Source organism: Quercus robur, chromosome 5, assembly GCF_932294415.1.
Source record: "Quercus robur chromosome 5, dhQueRobu3.1, whole genome shotgun sequence".
Lineage (NCBI taxonomy): Eukaryota > Viridiplantae > Streptophyta > Magnoliopsida > Fagales > Fagaceae > Quercus > Quercus robur.
Window position 1 is genome coordinate 8,218,232 of NC_065538.1, and position 20,888 is coordinate 8,239,119.

The 20,888-nt window shown below is 32.7% G+C and overlaps 1 protein-coding gene, 1 long non-coding RNA gene and 1 other non-coding gene across 5 annotated transcripts in view; 2 read left to right on the top strand and 1 right to left on the bottom strand.

Annotated features, from left to right (window-relative positions):
• LOC126725013 (aminopeptidase M1-like) overlaps positions 1-8,349 on the top strand; it is a 104,223-nt gene extending 95,874 nt beyond the window's left edge. Inside the window, exons 13-18 of one of the 3 annotated variants that reach the window (XM_050429490.1) lie at positions 6,613-6,710; positions 7,126-7,303; positions 7,382-7,496; positions 7,584-7,651; positions 7,739-7,816; positions 8,046-8,349. In XM_050429490.1, coding sequence (XP_050285447.1) covers positions 6,613-6,710; positions 7,126-7,303; positions 7,382-7,496; positions 7,584-7,651; positions 7,739-7,816; positions 8,046-8,171 — 663 coding nt within the window. In that variant the 3' untranslated portion in view covers positions 8,172-8,349. The remainder of the gene's footprint in view (positions 1-6,612; positions 6,711-7,125; positions 7,304-7,381; positions 7,497-7,583; positions 7,652-7,738; positions 7,817-8,045) is intronic. The other 2 variants (XM_050429489.1, XM_050429488.1) reach the window with 2 other exon arrangements.
• LOC126725019 (uncharacterized) lies at positions 2,046-3,132 on the bottom strand. Its single transcript, XR_007655251.1, has 2 exons — positions 2,962-3,132; positions 2,046-2,414 (listed from the first exon to the last, which is right to left on the bottom strand). It is a non-coding gene; the product is annotated as an uncharacterized LOC126725019 (long non-coding RNA).
• Positions 8,350-19,135: 10,786 nt separating the features above from the next.
• Positions 19,136-19,252, top strand: LOC126731977 (U5 spliceosomal RNA). Its single transcript, XR_007659176.1, has one exon. It is a non-coding gene; the product is annotated as a U5 spliceosomal RNA (small nuclear RNA).
• The last annotated feature ends 1,636 nt before the right edge of the window (positions 19,253-20,888 follow it).

The following is a 20,888-nucleotide window of genomic DNA, read 5'->3' on the forward strand; positions in this document are numbered from 1 at the left end:
TCGAACAAAACAAGATTCAATAAATTGCAAAAATAAATGAGAAATTAGGAAAAAATGGGAAAAAATGCCTACCTTCGACTACACCCCTTTTTTTTTCCTAGAAACCCTAGAAACGGCAACTAAATAGAAAAAACAAAAAAGGGGGAAAATGTCTACCTTCTGAATCGTTTGTTGTTGAAGAGTAGAGACGGGTTAGCTTCTAAATCGTCTGTTGTAGAGAACGAACAGAGATTTCCACCATCGTAGAGGTTTTCACTATTGTAGAAGCACTACAAAAAAATTGCCTATTAGCGACCAAGAATTTTTGACGGACCCAAAAAGCCCTCTCAAAAAATCTTATTTGTGATGGCAAAATAAAACCCTCGCAAATACTTGGTAAAATGTGAAATATTTGTGACCAACAAAAAAAGCTGTCGCAATTATGTGTTATAGCTGTCACAAATACTAATATTTTGGAGGGAAATTTTTCCTCCATATTATTTGCGAGAGACAATTAAAAATATCTCGGAAAAAGTGTATTATTTGTGACGATTAAAAAAATGCCGTCACTAATACTAAATTATTTACGAGGGCTAAGATTGACCTTCACAAATAATCATTAAAATGTAAAAAAATTTGGAGGGAAATGTTCCCACCAAATTATTTCCGAGGGACAATAAAAATTCCTTGCAAAAAGTTTATTTTTTGTGTGAGTTAAAAATATACACTCACTAATACTAAATTATTTGCGAGGGCCACAATTGGCCTTCGCAAATAGTCATGAAATTATTAGTTATTCTAAAATTCAAAGAAAAATAAAAAGAAATACATAAACATATAGCACTTTGTATTCTTTAGATAAACCTTTTGTTTACAGCCTAAAAAAAATGCCTTTTATATACATCCTATACATGAAAGGTCTATCCTTATTTTCTAATAAATTTTATCCATAAAAAATTTATGGATCCGTTTGGGTACAACTTATTTTTGCTGAAACTGAAAACTGATAATACTGTAACAAAATAATTTTTAAATGTGTGAATAGTGCTGTAAGACCCGTGAATAGTGTGTGATCAGTGCGTGAACAGTGAATTTTGTCTCCTGTACAGTAAATTCATGTGATGTTACTGTTCACGCGCTGAAAAAAAAAAAAAAAAAAAAAAAAAAAAAAAAAAAAAAACATGAACGTGGATCCGCAAACGCGGATCCAAACGCTCACTATACCAATTTCAACTTCAAAATGGTAGCCTGAAATTCAAAAATAGCAACCTTTTGTACTCTCTCTCTTCTCAAAAGTGAATAAAATTTTCTTCCCATCAAGGAAAGCGAGCTTATCCAATTGAAATATAAGCCAATCACAATATAAACATTATCAAATAAGTCAAGTCTCTTTATTTATTTATTTATTTATTTGAGCTAAAAAGGATAGAAATGCTTTATTAGAAACAAAGAAGAATTACATTAAATAGTCCTTTTAACATAGAAGCATGAAGAAATTTTTAGCAATTACAAACAAACAACCTGTGTTTCCTTCCCATTTTGTGGAAAATGGTTATTAGATAGATGTCCAACATCAGATTTGTCCTACAAATATATTTTGATTTATGTTGTGCCCTGGACAGGAATGAACACAAAATAATAAATTAGTTCCTTCCATGTCTTATCTTTAATATTCATAATTGTCCCAATCACACTGTCAAATTTTTTTTTTTCAACATGCATCACATCCAAATTGTGACGTAACAGAAGTGTGCTCCAATATGGCAATTTAAAGAAAATCAATGCCTATGCTTCAGCCATCTTGTAAGAAGCAACACCAAACCTTTTACATTTTTTTTTTAAAAAAAAGTACAAGTGTGAAGATTGGAACATAGTACAAGTTTGAAGTTGGCCTTAATGAGGAAAAAACTATGATCCCAAATTAAGATGGATTCTTAAAGAGGTACTTGACTGTAAATTCATCATTCTATAATGAACCTTATATCCCTCGTACTAGTATGGCTTGCATGCCATGTATAAAGTAAAACTAAAATAAAAACACAAATAATTGATTTGAGATTGTCACATTCCTCAAAGAATACTTTACAGTAAGACGTTGGAGCCAGGTCATGACAAATAATACATTCTCTCAGTGATAAACAATCATTTTGATATCTCAAATTAATAATGGTGTCAGCGACAGCAACAAGCACATATAAAGGGGGCAATAGAAGAAAGTCATTCGGTAAAATACTCAAAAAAGGGTAGGAGTTACAAATTCAGATTGTGGGGTGGGGTAAGAAAAGAAGAAAACAGATCAGTAGAGCACCTTCTAGGCTATTATTGCTTGGCTCACTGCTATCCCTCCCAAATTGCAAACACAGAATATAACCACACAGGTTAAGAACTATATTGCAAACCAAAACTACTCCCCAACTGCAACAAAAGGTAATACCCTGATGACATAGAAAAGCAAGGGCAAAATCAGTACTAATTACAACTCTCTCTATCAATGTTGATGAGCAACTATGGACTAAAAAATTAACATTTCTAGTACTGAGAAAACTTCCAACATAAAGTGATTAAATTCATGAGTTCACCCACCGCCCCATAGTTATGTAGAGTGGAAGTGCCATCTTATCCAAATGCTATTAAAATTGTATTTTTAGGATAAAAGATATAGCCGTTTAAGGAAACAAACAAATTTTATAGTAATTGATAATGTTAATAATGTTATTTTTATTTTGTATCATACATCACACTACATTGATGGAGCATGCAATTGCAAATAGTTTTGACTACAAACTTTGAACGGATCAAGTCATTGAAATAATCTCAGACTTTAATACAATCAGATTGTGTGTGTGTGTAAGTCACATGGTAATACGTTGGTATCTAACATGCAATTTTAAGGAGAGCTCATAAAAAGTACCTAATTAAGGAACCATCTTTTAGCAAAGAGACAGAGAAATTCAATTTAAATGAAAAGTTAGAAGCACATACACCAAGACCGCTTTTCTTTGGACAGCTCTTGCAGTCAACACAATTCACCCATAGAATGTCACTTCTTGTGTCAACTTGCACATAATAGTCTTTTGGAGGGGATCCAAGCCCAAGTTTGGCAAAGTACAGCCTACAATAATCAAGTAAACCATATAAGCATCCAAAAGACAAAATGATGAATATGTCTTTTTCTTCCTGCTAGGTGATATTATATGTCTGCATTGTGCTAGTAAAATAGTGTGACAGAACACACAGAAATTATATTTTAAAATTTTGAAAAAGAGTCTAGTATTTTAATATTAGAAACCAAAGATTTTCAGTTAGTTAGGCCTTAAGCAACAACACAGATCAACCATGCCAAATTGTCTATTTCTCTCTGCACCACCAATACAGCAGCAAACAAAAGATTTCTTTTATAATCATTTTTTCAAATTATTTTGGTAGGAGATAAAGGAAAAAATAAACTAAGTTATAGATGGTACTAAAAAGAAAAAGAATGTATTGACTATTACATTCAAACAATAAAAGAACCAGTGCATAGACAAAGGACCAGATGCTACCAACTTTCATTAGTAAAAAAAAAAAACTTTCTTTACTCTTAACTAACAATAAAAATTTACAATTGATGCTTTAAGAAAATACCAATTCCAGTTGAAAACCAATAATTCTAGAGAACAAAAATTAACCAGAAAACAAATAGCTAAGAAGAGAGAGATAGAGATTGGATCTCAAAACCAATAGCCTTATCTATCATTATAACATCTTAAGTTTTATTTTTCGTCCGTTTGATAGGTTGAAACACGCAAGTTCGATTTGTGTGTTTAAAGGTGCAGCGAAGTATCGCTAGTCTGAGTGAGTCTAAATTTTGATCGGGAAATACGGATTGGATTTTAGGGTTTTTGTTTTTTTTTTTTCTTTCCTTTTGTTTTGTGGAAAAGCGACTGGTGTTTTCAAAGGGCTTGCGTTTTTTTTTTTTTTTGATAAGCGGATTACTGTCTGAAGATGAACCACTCCAAATGCACCATCCGGTTTTTTTAAAGTTTAAACTCTATACGTGTCAGTTTTTTAGATAAGCTTTTTTCCTAACGTGTCAGCACATGGTTAAAAGCTTATGCTATTATATATAGTATTAGATTAGATTAGATGTTGCAGGGTTATCTTGGTGATGGCACATTTCAGGTGGGATAGTTCATGCTTGACTTAAAATAGTTAAGTTATTTTTATATGGAGCACCAAATATTGATTCTGTATTTTCATAGTAAAACCTTCTATGCAATATTTCATAACCATTTCTTGGAAAATCATTACAGAACTAATGCTTGGCAATTATTAGTTAATATCATTTGTTTATAAAGCTTTAATGGCTTATGGCTCTCTTATTTATTAAGCTGTTATATAATTTATGTTCATTTCTGATAATATTCTAGGTTAACAATGCCATTATAGTCTTCAATTATTCAATGGGCTAAAATAATATATATTGATACCACATGGGCTCAAAAATTAAGTGTGTATTTTCATAGTAACACCTTCTAGGTATTTTCTTAGGCAGAAATTCTTGCTCCAATGTCTGTTCTTCTTTTAGAATCTACATATTTTCTGTGTCACTTATATTTGTCAAACTGGAAGCTTTCTTTGATCACCTATTCCACTAATCGTGGTCACTACAATGTATCATTTCTCAGTGCAGTAGACCTTAATATCACATTCTCACGGAAAATAAGGTTCTTGGTAACAAAAATTTTAGCATGAACATCTTTTTTTTTTTTTTTTTTTTTTTTTTTTAAATTTTGTAAAGATGTTATGTACACAAATTTATGAACAAAAATGACTGAAGGGAAAGGCCTGAATTATATTCCTGTAGACATTAATTCGCACTTCTTGAACATAATCAAAATTTCACTATGTAATGAGTGGATAGAAAATTACCTTTGACTAAATTGCATATATGACTCTGTGACATCTTATTTGAACCAGATATCGTTAAGTTCGTACATAAAAAGATATGCTGGAAAAAATGCGAAGACAGATGATTTATGGGGAGTTCTTCCAGAGAACTCTGGTGTTGAACTCAATTCGATGATGGATGCTTGGTCAAAGAAGAAATTATTTCCAGTTATCTCTGTAATATCCAATGATAATATTTTGAAATTTGGACAGGTATTATTATTAATTAATAAGAAAATAGGCATTTCTTAAAATCTTGGAGGTCAAGTTTTTCATCTTTATCTATGACCATCTTTGTTATTGTGGAAATCTGATGCAGTTTTAAGATTTGCAGTCACAATTCCTATCATCTGGTTTGGGTGGTGATGGACTATGGACTGTTCCAATAAACTTATCAATTGGTTCATATAACAAATGCAAGACTTTTCTTTTGGAAACTAAATCTGGAAAAGTGGATATAATTGAACTGGTTCATTCTCCCCATGAAAACTCAAGCTCAGTTAATGAAAAGAATAAAGAGAAATGTGATGACCATTTCTGAGTCAAAGTTAATACTGAGCACAGGGGCGGCCTGATGCATTTAGGGGCCTAAGGCAAAAATTGATTATCTTATTTTAGATGCAAAATTTCTACTAATTAATATGAACTATGTAGAATTTTTTCTTTTTTTTAGAAATTTTATAGATAGAAAAAGTTTGACAAAATTTTTCATACTTGTTGTGATAGATTGATAGTGATAAGTAAAAAAGTAGTGTTAGTGGTAGACTTAGATGAGAACTATTAAAAGTTCGCAAACTCAATTCTTATTATTATTATTTTTTTTTTTTTGTTTAGAAGTGCAACATTCACAATATTTTTTACAACAAATCCTAGGTTTTAAGTTGCTTTTTGTTTTCTATTTGAAAATATCACTATAATTATTTTTTTTGTCATCAATAACAACCTACTACTTAATATTAGTTGTAAAAGTGTTGTGAAAAATATTGTGGACATTGCATTTTTCTCTCTCTTTTATTTGTTTTTTATCTGGTAAAAAAATATTATTTTATTTATTGATTATAAATAACCCTATTGGTTAACATTTAGGGGCCTTTTTTTTACTTGGGGCCTTAGGCGACCGTATTTTTTGCTCTATTATTCAGCCGGCACTGACTGAGCAGAGTGGTTTCTACAGGGCAAATTATGAAGATAAGCTTGCAGCTCGACTTAAGAAAGCCATAGAGAGTAATTGCTTGTCAGCACCGGATAAATTTGGTGTGTGCCGTATCCAACAATAAATTAATAACTGATCATATGTTGTTTTATTAGGCTGGCTGTATTCATAGGAAACTTATCACATGGTGTGAAGTATGCTAGATTTCTGACTTTGGTGCTTAGTTCCTAGGGTAGGTGTCACAGCAGGGAAGCATTGTTGTGACTAGAGTTTGGCAAATGAATTGGCAAAATTAAGACTGCATATTTGGTTTCTATATGTTAGTTCCTTATAAATACCAAATAGCCTATCCTCTCTGTATAATAAATTCCTTACATTAGGGGTTTTTCTTGATTTATGCCATTATAAGTTCAGCACTCATAATAAAGAGCTTGATTTCATTGTGCTATCGAAACTCATTAATGTAAGGAAAACTTCTATATTTTGATAATGTTACTATCAACCCCAAATATTTACTAGAACTTGACTTTTTTAAGTGATATACACAACAGGTGTGTTATAAAGTTATGGAGATAGCTAGTGATGCCATCCCAGCTGTAGTGAATGAGCTGAAACAATTTTTCATTGATCTTCTCCTCTTTTCTGCAGAGTAAGAACAATCACCATGCATATTATTATGTCAATGACTGCATTCCAACTCACTGGTTGCTGGATATTGATTGGAACCTCTTCTTCACAATTTTTTACTATGAGTGGAGATGAGCTTGTTGATCAGTGTGCAAGTTTCTTGGTTGGGGCTGAGGTATAGGCAAAAAAAAAAAAATTAAATAAAAACAAAAATAAAAAAACACACAAGGATATCCTTTAGTATCTAGCAATTGTGCATTACATTGTTTTTCAAACATATGGTTACCTATCTTTCTAAATGAATATCTTCATCTTTATAATGTTTGCAGCCTCCTTGGCATTATCTTCAAATTACTGTTATATTAGTACTGGTTTTAGTTAATAGAGTGAAGTAAACTTCTTCATACACTTCAATATCATTTTTTTTCTTTGTGCAGAAAATCAGGTTGGGAATCAATATCTGGAGGGAGTCATTTAAATGCCCTGTTGAGAGGAGAATTCTTTCTGGCTTTGGCCACTTTTGGCCATAATAAAACTCATAAGGAAGCAATCCAGCGCTTTCAGACGTTACTGAATGATAGAAATACTTGTCTCCTCTCAGCCGACACTAGAAAGGTAATGTATTTTTGAATAACTTCCTTATTTGTAGGGGCATTTCAAATTTGATATTCAACAGTGGTGTATGTTCTGCAGGCTGCTTTCATTGTTGTAATGTTAAATGCTAGTACCACAGATAGGAATGGATTTGAGTCCCTACTGAAGCTCTATAGAGAAGCGGATACTGTGCAAGAGAAGGAATTGGTTTTACGTAAGATTTAGTAACATTTGAAATAATATCCTGTGTCACTTTTTGGGTTAAAGCTACTTAAATTTAATGTCATTCTTTCATCCACAGGTTGTCTTGCATCTTGTCCAGACCCAAATATATTGCTTGAGGTTCTAAATTTTATGTTGTCTGATGAGGTATTGGTTGTGCCAATTAAATCATGGTTTCTAATGGCCTTATCTTCCATGCGGGTCTAATTGTTGCTCATCTAAATATCCTTTTAGGTTCGAGATCAAGATAGTATTTATGTGCTTTTCATGATAAGTTCAGAAGACCGTGAGGTAGCATGGAGATGGTTGAAGGTATGCAGTTCATCGTCAACATCTTCATGATGAGTTTTACTTTTGACTATTACCATCATTTTGGGATTCAGGAAATAATTGGGATTATGTCTAATTGTGTATATAGTCTAGAAAGTATTATCATTGGGAATTAAGGAGCAATTAATTACTTTGAATGTTTTCATCTATTTTGAAGTTTTCTTCTTGAATTAAAATTTTTGGAGACTTATATATTCGGTGATAAATGCAGGAGAATTGGGACTTGATCTTTGCCAAATATGGTGCGATGTTAACCTACTATTGCACTACTAAGATTCTCCCTCTGGTAATCAATTCGGCCTTTTTAAATAGCAAATGTTACATGTGTGTATCTTGAGTCTTTTATCCCAAATATACAGTTGCTATGATACAGTGGTAGGCTAGTTAAAAGAAACTCCACCCAGTTTGTTATTTCCATAAATTATTTATCAATAAATGTAGTTTGGCCTCCCCAAATAGTTCTTTGGATACATTAAACTTGAAATATCAAGCTTGATAGTTAACCACCTTTTTACTTGTTCTTAGCCACCTTGTTACTTAATTTCCTCCTTTACCTTGATTTAATTGGCAATACATAAACCAAAATCACCATCAGTTTTTTGAATAAATTGTATTATGATGCAAAAATCCAAAACCAACCCTCTAAGTTTCAACTTTTGTCATTTCAGTTCTTTAAGTTTCAGTTTTGTCATTTCAGTCCTCTTAAGTTTCAATTTTTGTCAATTCAGTATTCCGTTAGGTTTTAGTTAAGTGGTGCCGTTAAGTGAACCAAAACGACGCTGTTTAGGCTCTCTTTTTAAAAAAAATAAATTTCGTAATTAAAACAAAATCAAAAACTGTTATTAAAAGAAAATACAGAAGAAAACAATTAAGGGGAACGACGTTGTTCCCTTTCCCTTGAAAACAAAACAAAAAACCTTGATGAATGATGAATTTGTATGCCCTAATTGAGAAAATTGGGGGAAAAAGAGAGAGGGAAAAGAGGAAAGTACTGAAGTTTTGTTCTCATTTCACATTGATTAACAAGGATAAACAAAAAATGAAAAAAAAAAAAAATTAGATGTATGCATATGTATGGAGACCAATTCAAGCTTCACGTGCTAATTTCAGACTTAACCACCAAGTAAAACTTTTTTTTTTCAAACCTTTCCTCAACCTTTGAAAATAGCAATCAAATTCACTTTCACTTCCTCGTACCATCTTTCATTTGTCTTTCAACTTTCAAGAAAGTCCCAATTACCATGGAGTTTTTCAAGAGCGCCACCGTAAGACTGAGAAGTCACTTCAACAAGTACCTAGTAGCTGAAGACGATGAAGAAAAAGTACAATATAAGCACAACAATGCCTCAAATAGAGTGTTTTGGACCATCGAGCATGTAGAAGAAAACAACAACCTTATCTGCTTGAAAAGCTGCCATGGCAAATACCTCAAGGCCTCAGACAAACCCTTTCTACTAGGGATGACAGGGAACAAAGCGTTACAAGCTATGCCAGTATCAGAATAATTTTATCGACTGGGAGCGTAGAAAAGATGGGGTTCACTTGAAATTTATAATCTCGTCTCTCCCCCTGCAGATCTCTAACTCTCTCTCTTTCCCCTCTCTTTTTCCCCCAATTTTTTTCGTTCCCCTTAATTGTTTCCTTTTTTCCTTTTTTTTAATAACAAATTTTTATTTCGTTTTAATTACGAAATTGAAAAAAAAAGAGCCTAAACAGCATCGTTTTGGTTCACTTATCGGCACCACTTAACTGAAGCCTAACAGAATACTGAATTGACAAAATTGAAATATAGAGGACTGAAGTGACAAAAGTTGAAACTTAGAGGGTTAGTTTTGGATTTTTGCCTATGATAACTTATAAATTGTATTATGATAACTTTAAAATTTGACTTCAATGTAAAATGAAAAATTAAGATTATCTTTCCAAAAATATCACTTCTCAAGTTTCTTACTTAAGAAAGTACCTTGACAAGTTTAGTCAATATCATTTTATTGGATGTGAATTTTGACAAATCCACCATTAGATTACATTTTCTTCATATATTTTCCATGCTTACAAAATTTCAAGAAAATTAAAGATTAACAGCTATTTCATCAGTTAATTGTTTAAATTGTAAGTTTTTGTAATCTAAAATTATGCATAAAAATAAGTTTATGAATCATATATTAAATAACATCTGATTGACACAAAATTTGACATGTGTTAAGAGCATGAATATCATGCAATCCAACAATTAGATTTTGAAAACATGTAGCCATATCAGGGGTGGAGCCATACATTTTTGTTTGGGAGGGGGGGGGGGGGGGAGGGGGCATTTGTGTTACTATAAAAATGTCTATACACATATGCAAACACACACATCTATACACACACAGAAGTTACTATAGTGAAATCCTTAAAGTTAAAATGTTTCATAGAATTAAATTCATATTTCACAATCTTCTATAGTGAAATCCTTAAAATTTTTATTTCTAATATAAGTTACCAAATTGTCTACTATTGCGAGTAAAAAAATTTCAATTGAATTAATGAAGTTTTCAAAGACATGAATGATCCAAAACTTTAAGAGAAACAAGTACACATTTTACAATAAAAAAATGAATTTGAGTAACAACACATTTTCTATAACTACTAAACTAATTGATAATTTATTTAAGAACATTGTTAGACTAACTCAAATATTTGAGGGGGCAAGGGCCATTTTTGGGGGGCTAATTATCAAAATATTAAAAGCACAAAAGATGTAGCTCCACCCCTGAGCCATATTAATTTTTTTTAATAAAAGTGGTAGCTTTAGACCACAACTAAGTTTGTAGTTAAATTTTGTCCCTTGTTTTATTCATGATTGGGGCTTGCCAAAGATGAATCCTAATTAAAGTTTGTAACTCTTTTTTGACTCTTTGTAACTCATAAAAGCACAAAAGAATATTAATAGTCGTAATTGGTAAAATTATATGGCGTTAATTTTTTTTAATTTTTTATTAAATTTCTGCAATCAACTTTTATAACTTAACTACCTCAGTAGTAGAAGACTCTGAAAAATGAGAAATTATTAGGTTCACTAAGAGGGCTACTGACGTGGTCCTCCCAACCAACGAGACAATGCCATCCATACAAATGCGTGAGTGAGCTTCCTAATCAGCATAAGGAATAAAAAATAAAAAATACCAAGCGATGTCACATTTGCATAAATAACTATATTTTATTGGTTGAGAGGTCAGGGAGGACCACGTCAGCAATTCTCCTGGTGGACTTAATAATTTCTCCTAAGAAGCACGATTCTTTCATAATTAATTTAGTGAAAGCATTTAATAGCATAACAAAACTACAAAACTCTATAACTCATAGAAGAGCAGTGAATAGTTACATACCCCTCCTTGTAATGAAACCCAAACAAGCTAGTTGCTTTAGTCAAAGCTGTTCTCCACCTCTGAACCTTCTCCATATTATCATTTAAATTTTCTTCGTGTTGAGTTAGCGCTACTCCAAACTTTCCCTTTTGTTTAAGTATTTTTGATGGATCCACTTTGTAAAATACAGGTAGGACCAATTGTCCATTATTCCTACACTCAAGAATCTTTACAAGTTCATTTAAGAACCAACTGGAAGGTGCATAATTTTCAGAGAACACAACAATCGAAATCATTGATAATTCAATAGCTTTAAAAAGTTCCATTGAAATTTCTTCTCCTCTCTGAAGGTCATTATCGATAAAAGTGTTAAAACCCTTATCACATAAAGCTTGATATAAATGACTTGTAAAATTATAACGGGTATCTTCACCTCTAAAACTTAAAAAAACATCATAGACGAATTGGGGAGTGAAAGAAGAGGAGGCTCCGTTGATCTGGAGAGCCATAGCTAGGAATCTATGAGTAAAAGGTTGAGCAAATATGGAGACAAGAAAGATGCGATGAGATGAGAAACAAAATGACTTTAATGACAAAACGTAATATGACTTGTGATGGTATGCGTTTTTAGTTTTTCATTAAAAGTTGAGAATACACCAATATTTCAAACTTTTTTATTTATTTATTTTATTTTTCATGAAGTTTCATACTTTTTCCACAGGCCTTATATGTGATATATGTCTATAAATTTTGGATACAAATTAATAAAATAATTAGAGTCTGAATTTGGTAAAGATAAGGTGTAAATCATGGTTTACACCATCCAATAAGAGATTATTACATTATCTTTTTACTTAAAACTCAATACATCTTACTACACCTAATAACATCTCAATACATCCTATTATAGGAACAATCACAAATGTTATATATATATATATATATATATATATATCATACAAAAATGGAAACAATACAATTTTTTTTAAGGAATTCAAAAGGCAAGTTAGCGAAAATATTAATTTTTTAATAAAAATTATTTATAACATTTTGTGTACTATTAAAAAGTATATAAAATTTGAAAACTATTCTAAAATTTTAAACAAATCTTCTCCATCCCTATTTTTTTCTACTCTACAATCCAAAACAACAAATAACTAATCTAAAAGTTTAATAAAACTTAACAATGATTAATTGGATCAATTAAGAAAGCAATTTGTTGTTGATAATCTAATGAGGTTATTTTCTTTGTAGAAATTATTACAAATTTGTCCACTCACAAAGATTATCAAATGAACAACTATTAGCAAAATCTCAAAATTAAGTTTCTATTTATGCATCGTTATAAAAAAAAAAAAAAGTTGAAAATACAATTGCAAAATCTAAAATATGTCATTCATTCGATTTTATTTTCGTTTGACTAACCTTGCTTTTCTCTGAATAAGTGACATTATAGAGTACTTCTAATAACTATTAAGAGCACTTTCTTTACAAAAACTACAAATTTGTCCATCCAAAAGGATTAACAAAAAAAAAAAAAGCAAAACTTAGTAAAGCATCATAGTTATCTAAATGAATCACTAAAAATAAATCAAATTCTAACTTGCAAAACAACTAATTATTAACCCAAATCAAATTAAACCAATAGGATAAAGAAAAAGAACTTGTGATTGGGAATTGGAATACCCAAATACGTAAATATGCATAAAAGTTTATACAAAATTACCAAAAGGATAAACAAATGTGATGTGACAATTAAATCAATAATAACAAAAAGAACTATTAGTGGAAAAAAATGGGTTGAAATAATTAAAAAATCCACCAAAAGAGAGACAAAATGTGAGAGAGAGAGAGAGAGAGAGAGAGAGATTGACCTTTTTTGTTGTCGACAATTTAGAAGGAATAGTGGAGAGGGGTGGAAATGAAGTAAGAAGAAATTTATATAAAAATTAAGATGGAAGAGGAAAGGTGGAAATAGATGAAAGGTTGAACAAAGTGAAACTATAGAATTTAAGAAGATATAAATGAGAAAATCTAAAAATATATAAAAAGAATCAAATGAAAATTTTTAAAAGACAATGATTGGAGGAGATTAAATATTGAACTAAGAAAACAATGGTTGAAGAAAATGAAAATTAAGTTGAACAAAGTAAAAATTTCAAAAAATAAAAAATAAGAAAGGATGCTAAAGATGTGGTGTAAAGAGAGTTTTGTAAAATTTATTATAAAGCTTTCATTATTATATAGTATAGATATGTATAGACTTTTTTTTTTTTTTTGGTTTTTGATTCTTCACTGATTTCATTGTTTAGTTATAAACATCTAAATTAAATTAGATGAATATGTAAAGGCAAAATTATATGTAAAGTTAAAACGCCCAAGATAAATGTGTAAAGTTAGTAATCTATATATATATATGTTTTTTGTAAAAGAAATTAGGAATAAAAAATAAATAAGAAAAATAATAATTATGTGGCCAATGAGGTGGTGCAACAGGAGTTTAATAAGAGTATATACTACGCTTGAACTTTTATATATATATATATATATATATAAATTGGATTTGACCCATATGCATTATAGTTTTATAATGCAGATTGCAAGCAGCATACAATAGGCAGTAGTAATATGCGACTCTAATCTAGGAAACACAAGGAATTTCCCAAGAATTTTACAATTGCCTATATGAGAACCACTAAAAGTTTGTTAACTCAACTATGAAAAATGATATGAAAAATTTTGTGTTGTAGCACTACTCATTAGAAAATTGTTTTGATTCAAATTGATAAAATCTGCTAATGTGGCTATTTTGCAAACATGTCAACTATCCATTGATTTGTAACTGTTAGAGATATATTAGCCCATTAGCATAGGCCCAAGCCTAATTCTATTTTGTGTGCAAGCCAAGTCTCCTACTTGTACTAGAAGTCTATTAGTCTAGGGTTTAGTCCACTATATATACACATGTTATGATTCATTGTAACACAGGATTTGTACTACACTTTAATATATTATTGATGTAGCTCTTTAGGGTTTTCTCCGTGGATGTAGGCCGTTAAGCTGAACCACGTAACCCTCGTGTGTTATTGTGTTTTATACTTTATGCTTTCGCTTCCACATCTATACTAGCATATTCAACATGGTGTATCAATGCTAATATTTAACATGGTATTAGAGCCACCTTCCTGTGGCCATGGTTTTCTGTCCTTGCGGTATATTTAAGAGCAATTTTTGTCTTCCTCGGTGTTTTTTTTCGCTGCGTTCATCTTCTTTGGCTTCCTACTACTGCCGTCAAATCTCTCCAGTATAGTCAAGCCACCGTTAGAAGTCGCATCAACACTGCAAGATCATTACCTTCCTCAAACTACCGTCACAGAGCCAAACTTCATTCAAGGGATCTTCTCAACCTTATCAAATCTCAAGATTTCATCAAGCTTCCATCTTGAGTTTGAGAGGGGGTGTTAGAGATATATTAGCCCATTAGCATAGGCCCAAGCCTAATTCTACTTTGTGTGCAAGCCAAGTCTCCTACTTGTACTAGAAGTCTATTAGTCTAGGGTTTAGTCTACTATATATACACGTTATGATTCATTGTAACACAGGATTTGTACTACACTTTAATATATTATTGATGTAGCCCTTTAGGGTTTTCTCCGTGGATGTAGGCCGTTAGGCTGAACCGCGTAACTCTCGTGTGTTATTGTGTTTTATACTTTATGCTTTCGCTTCCACATCTATACTAGCATATTCAACATGGTGTATCAATGCTAATATTTAACAGTAACAACAAATAATAAAGTTGACATGGTAAGCCAATCCTATGAGACATTGTCTCGGCTCCTAATTAAACCTAGGCCAAAAAAAGTTAAGATGGTAAAAGAGTAAAAGGCTAAAAACAATAATAATAAAAATGAAAGGTTTTTTTTTTCTTCTTAGTATATACATTTCACAACCAAGTGGGAATTGCATGGTGGAATCCAAATCCTATATTATTAATGAATGAGAAAAACAACCTTTTTGCCATAAATTTTACAATTTTAATGTGTAGACTCTGAGTGAGTGGTGATGAAATAGTTAGGTCCATAGAAAAATGACAGACAATCACTCCCCATCTAGCACATTGCACATCAAAATGGCAAGAAAACTTGTGATACAATGTATGCAAAATTAATGTGATACAATGTATGCAAAATTAATGTGATACAAGCCAAAAAAATTCCTCACCCTTTCCTTTTAAGTGAGAAGAAACACAAGTAATGATCACCAATCACCATCTTGGATGGAAGGCAATTGAAAACCCTAAAAATCTGAACTTCAGTTTTTCTCTAAGGATCCATTTCATTAACATATTGTCCAAACCCAAAATATATATAGTTCTTAAGTTTTCTGAATTTTATATTGTTAGAGTATTTGCTCTGAATATCAAATTATGTTTCTAACAATCTCATAGGCAATGTAATCACCCTCAAATTACTCATGTTATGACAATATTGACCCAAAATACCAAAGTAACATTTTGCATGACTACTTTCTATAGCATGCCAACTAGGACACATCCCCTTGACTACTCTCTCTCACATGTAGAATAACACAGAAAGAAAGCTAAACATTCAAATGGAAAACAATAAAGTTTAAAATACAATTACTAAAAAAAAAAAAAAAAAAAAAAAATCCCTTAACCCAACTTCACCTTATCTTGGACATGTTCTTTATGGGCTGCAAGTTATCTTCTTTTCTTTTTTCTTGAAGCTGATTTGAGACTTGAACCCCATAATTATGATCATGGGGTTCATTAAATAATCTACACGAAGAGTATCTAGGTAGATTTGTGATATAGAACAGACATCATATGCCTTCTTGGAGCAGTAATGGCGCTGGAAGTCACAACGCAAGATCAAGGGGGGTGCTAGTAGAGGCCATTAAGGCGATAGTGTTGAAATTGCATGAAATTTGGCAAGTTGAAGGGAAATGGTATTCTAATCCAAACTCTAGATCTCAAGCGTTGCCTAAATTTAGACAATTCCTTTGTTAAGGTCCCGAAAATAGTGTTTTTGCTATTTATAGTAATATCCTTAATATTTTTTAGTTTAAAAGTCAGAATAAGAGCCCGTATGTTTTGGGACAACCCTTAAGGTCAATAGTTTATGATTTTGCATTTAACTCAATTTTACTATTTTAATTTGGTAAAATTCAGTATTTTGCCACCTAATCTCGTAATTAGTACAAATTAGAATTTCAGACATTTCCTAATCATCTTAGGGTGCATTTGGTTCAATGTAAATCGAATTCTGAGTGTAAAATGAATGCAGGGGAATGTGAATTCCCGTAAAGAAAATAAAATCCAGGTGTTTGGTTGTGCAATGGAAAATAGTTTGGAAAACGATTTTTGGTGTTTGGTAACATTCTAAAAATGCACTTTTCTTACAAATTTTTCACATTTTCTCACACATTTTCTTAGCATCCAAACAAATTTTATTACAGAAAATTTCAATATATACACTTAACACAACCAAAAATCAAAATAAAAACATTGAGCAAGAGGAAGAAAGGGTGAGATCGGAGGGAGAAAGAGTGACAAATTAAGGGAAGGAGAGATAGATTGGGAGAGAGAGAGAGATCAGAGGGGATGGAGGACGATGACACCGATGAGCTTTGGGCGAATCTAGATGGCGGTCGAGAACGAGAACGATGGCGAGAATGAGAACAAGAATGGCGGCGCCAATGAGCTTTGGGCGATCTAGATGGCGATCAAGAACGAGAACGATGGCTAGAACGAGAATGAGAACGGCGGCGCCGATGAGCTTTGGGTCGAGGACAAGATCGGTTTTGGGTGGTGACGATTTAGATGGCGGCGTCGATGAGCTTCCAGCGGCAACTATAGGTGCGATCTCGGTGGTGCTTCAGGCGGCGCGATCTCGCTAGTGTTGGGGTGCGACGAGACCGGTGCAATCTAGGGTTGGGGTCAGTGCCGGTGTGACGAGACCGGTGCTTCTAGTGCGATCTCCTTGCTGTTTCTCTCTCTCTCTATTTTCCTGAGGTGGAAATCATTTGAAGGTAAAATAAAACCTGAAAATGAGTTACGGGTAAGGCAGGGTATTTTACAGTCAATGCAGAAAATGAATTCCATTTGACCCAATTTTCTGCAGCTACCAAACACAAAGGCCGATGTAAATTGATTTCTGAAATCATTTGAAGGCAAAACAAACGTAGCCTTAGGGTTTTACTTTCTCAGTATTTATATGTTTTGTAACTGTCAAAGGCATATCAGATTATGATCAATAAAAATACAGGCTTTTTTCAAATTATTTCTTTGATGGATTCTAGTTTATCTCCTTGTGGATTCAGGGAAACCCCTCGTGCATTCAAGGTTTACTACCAGAAGCTAATAGTTTAGTTTTTGTTCCATCAAGAGAGTATCGTGTGTGCTTTCTTCAAACTTTTGTGACATCAATCTAAGTATGAAATGCTACTAGGAATACTTGAATATTCATTATAGTAGGAGCTTGTGTTTTCATTATTATTGTTGTTGTTGTCGCTGTCGACGTCCTCTCTGCTGATGAAACCATAGTATATACTGATTAAAAGAGCAAGGACACTGAGGGTTTGCAAGCCTTTCTCCGCTACAAGTTTCTAGATAATTGTGAGGTGAAAGAGATAGTTGAAGGCATGACTATGAAGATTAAGAAGATGGATATGAGGAACAAAGATATAACAACACCATCGTTGAGGTGGGGAGGCAACAAGTGGTCTGTGTATTCGTTTGAGAAAATGGAAGAGTGATAGGTATGGTTGGTTTAGGTTTAGGATTTACTACTTTAGTACTCACTTTCATCAGTTCATGCATATTTATGTTGGATTTGGATCTGGGGAATTACCCCCGCATCTCTTTCACAAATTTTTTTTTTCTTTTTACCATTATCAATTTTTATTCTTTTTTTAAACTTATTTTATTCAATAATTGAGATTGAAAGTTGTTTTTTTTTTTAACTCTCAATCTCAACCATCGAGAGCAATTGTATTAGGTGCAATACCTTCATCTCAATCCACTTATCTTTATCACTATCACAAAAAACTTAGTTATTTTCTCAATCACTCACAATTTATCACTTAAGACTATTGTTACAAAATATGTGTAAAAAATGTATGGTTCTAGATTTATTACAATTTCCTATAGTGAGCAGTTTCCCAAAAAGAACCATAACAATAAGGTTACAAGTGGGAAAAATTACTATAATTACCCACATGAACAACTTCCTAGATTTTAGCAGATTATTTTATTCGGGCAATGTCTATTACACAAACTTACATATATATATATATATATATATATATATATTAGCCACATGAACAACTTCCTAGATTTTAGCAGATTATTTTATTTGGGCAATGTCTATTACCCAAACTTACATATATATATATATATATATATATACACACATATAAGACTTGAGTAAGGCATAAGACTCCCATATCATAAACCTCTGAATACAACATAGTATTTTACCAATTTTGCTAGAAACGGGTAGGGAGACAGGATTTCCTTGCCTAATTCCTTCTCCCGGTCTAACGTAGCCCATCTTTAGCATTATTGCTTGTAAATTCCGCATTCCACACTTCATCATTAGCCTTACTCGAATTCAGCTTTAGAGTCATGCTTGGACATATCTCAGCTTCGTTTTCATCCAGTTAGTTAGAACCTTCCACTCGATTTTATACATCATCACGTTACATGAGCTAAAGGAAGAAATTGTTATTCTCCGCTCCCATTAGCCTGCCACTTTTGTCTCAAGAAGACCAAAGTCTCTCTCTCCACGGCCATAGTCTTATTTTACGCATGTATGAAGAAGTGCTTTCAAATCCGTGTAGATGCGTCCCATATCGAACAGACACAATAAAGTTGTGTAAGATAGCTGTTATTAAAATGGCAAGTCATTTCATTTCCAATCCACACAGCCACGCGGTGAGCACAGAGCGAACTATTCTTTCGCCTTTTACTAAAGAATACCGTGTGCACGCCGCAAATAGTGGCATACGCCAATTTTTGGAGGAGTTTTTCCGATGGGGAAGCTCCTAAAAATGTTAGTTTAACATTTTCAAATCTTGCATGTCTTATTACACTTGATACAAGAAACTGGATCCCTAGATGTGATATTTGTTTAATATACAGGCCACACCTTTTTTCTTCAACTAAATTTCATCCACTTCAGCCTCCAAAGAGTGTGAAATGCCAACTTCACGAAATCTTCATCCATTTTTTTCTAGAAGAGAAGAAAAGTAGAAGCAAAACAGAAAGAAAACAAAATGAATGCCCCTAGGAACGAGTAGATGAGAGGTTTGAACGCTTGCTATACAAATGGAATGTGGGGCGCAGATATAGAGATGAAACTAGAAGAATGATGGGCATTGCCTAATAGATTCTCAGTTATCCTAACAAATTAAAGAGGCGTCTATAACAACTTATTGGGTCAGAGTGGTGATAGTCATACACGGTGCACGGACAGGGACGGAACTAAGAATTAAAGAGGCGTCTATAACAACTTATTGGGTCAGAGTGGTGATAGTCATACACGGTGTACGGACAGGGACAGAACTAAGACTTAGAGTTATTGGGGGTAAAAATATGGTCTTTTTTTTTTTTGAAATTCCAAATAAGCATTCATTTAGAAAGTTACGTTTTTAAAAAAAAAAAAATTTATTTTTGAGTGTCTTGCTCTTTAGCCACTTAGACCATTTCTCTCTCTCTCTCTCTCTCGGGTGTCTAGCGTGTTGTCAGATGTGTGTGGGTGTTCACTTAGACTAGTTAGAATCGACTTAGGAGTTTTTTATTTTATTTTGTTTTTTGTTTGTCTTGTGTGTGTTTGCTTTGGGGTGTTGTTTGGGCTTAAGTTTGCTATTGGTAAATTTTGTTGTTAAGCTTGTTAAATTTATTTCAAATTTTAGATCAATAATTTTTTTTTTATAACTTTTAAAAAGATCAATAATATTGTTGAGGGGGAAAAGTGCAAATTTATTGAAACAAATTGCTAAAATTAACACATATATACTAAAAAAATTTTGATTTTTTTGGGGGGGGGGGGGTGTGGGGGGCACTGTCCCCCCATGTCCAAGTATAACTCCATCACTATGTATGGACACAACTAAAATCTATTGAAATCGTGTGTAGGGCTTAAAAATTTGGGGCCCTAGCCCAAATTGTATGGATTCTTAGTCCAATTAACCCTATACAATGAATTTGTAAAAAAATGGGTCAAAGAATGCGGTCTTAATGAATTGGGCAACGGTTAGTATTGGATTATAGGACAATCAAGCATGAATAAGAGATATTGACGTCAATGGACTTTCAGTCCGAGGAGATCACATTTGTTGTGTATTGATCGCGGTTGAATACAAAGATAGTTTATACTGCTACAGTATTTTCTCTCTCCTTTTTTCGTTTTCTTCTCATGGGGGTTCTTCCACATTATATAGCTCCTTTCTGGTCATCTTGACCCTACACTTGTTGATCATTTGAATTCCCACTTTGAGTACCCGTCCCATCAAACACCCCTTTCAGCCTTTTGTGAGTTATAGTAGCCAAGGCAGCACTGTTCAAAGGTCTTCTCCACATTAATGCGGCCAGGAAAATAGCTGCAGTGCATTTAATGCGGTAGTTGCAGCTTTTCCTTAGATATTTTGAGTCTTCTTCCCTCTCACATGTTCATGGG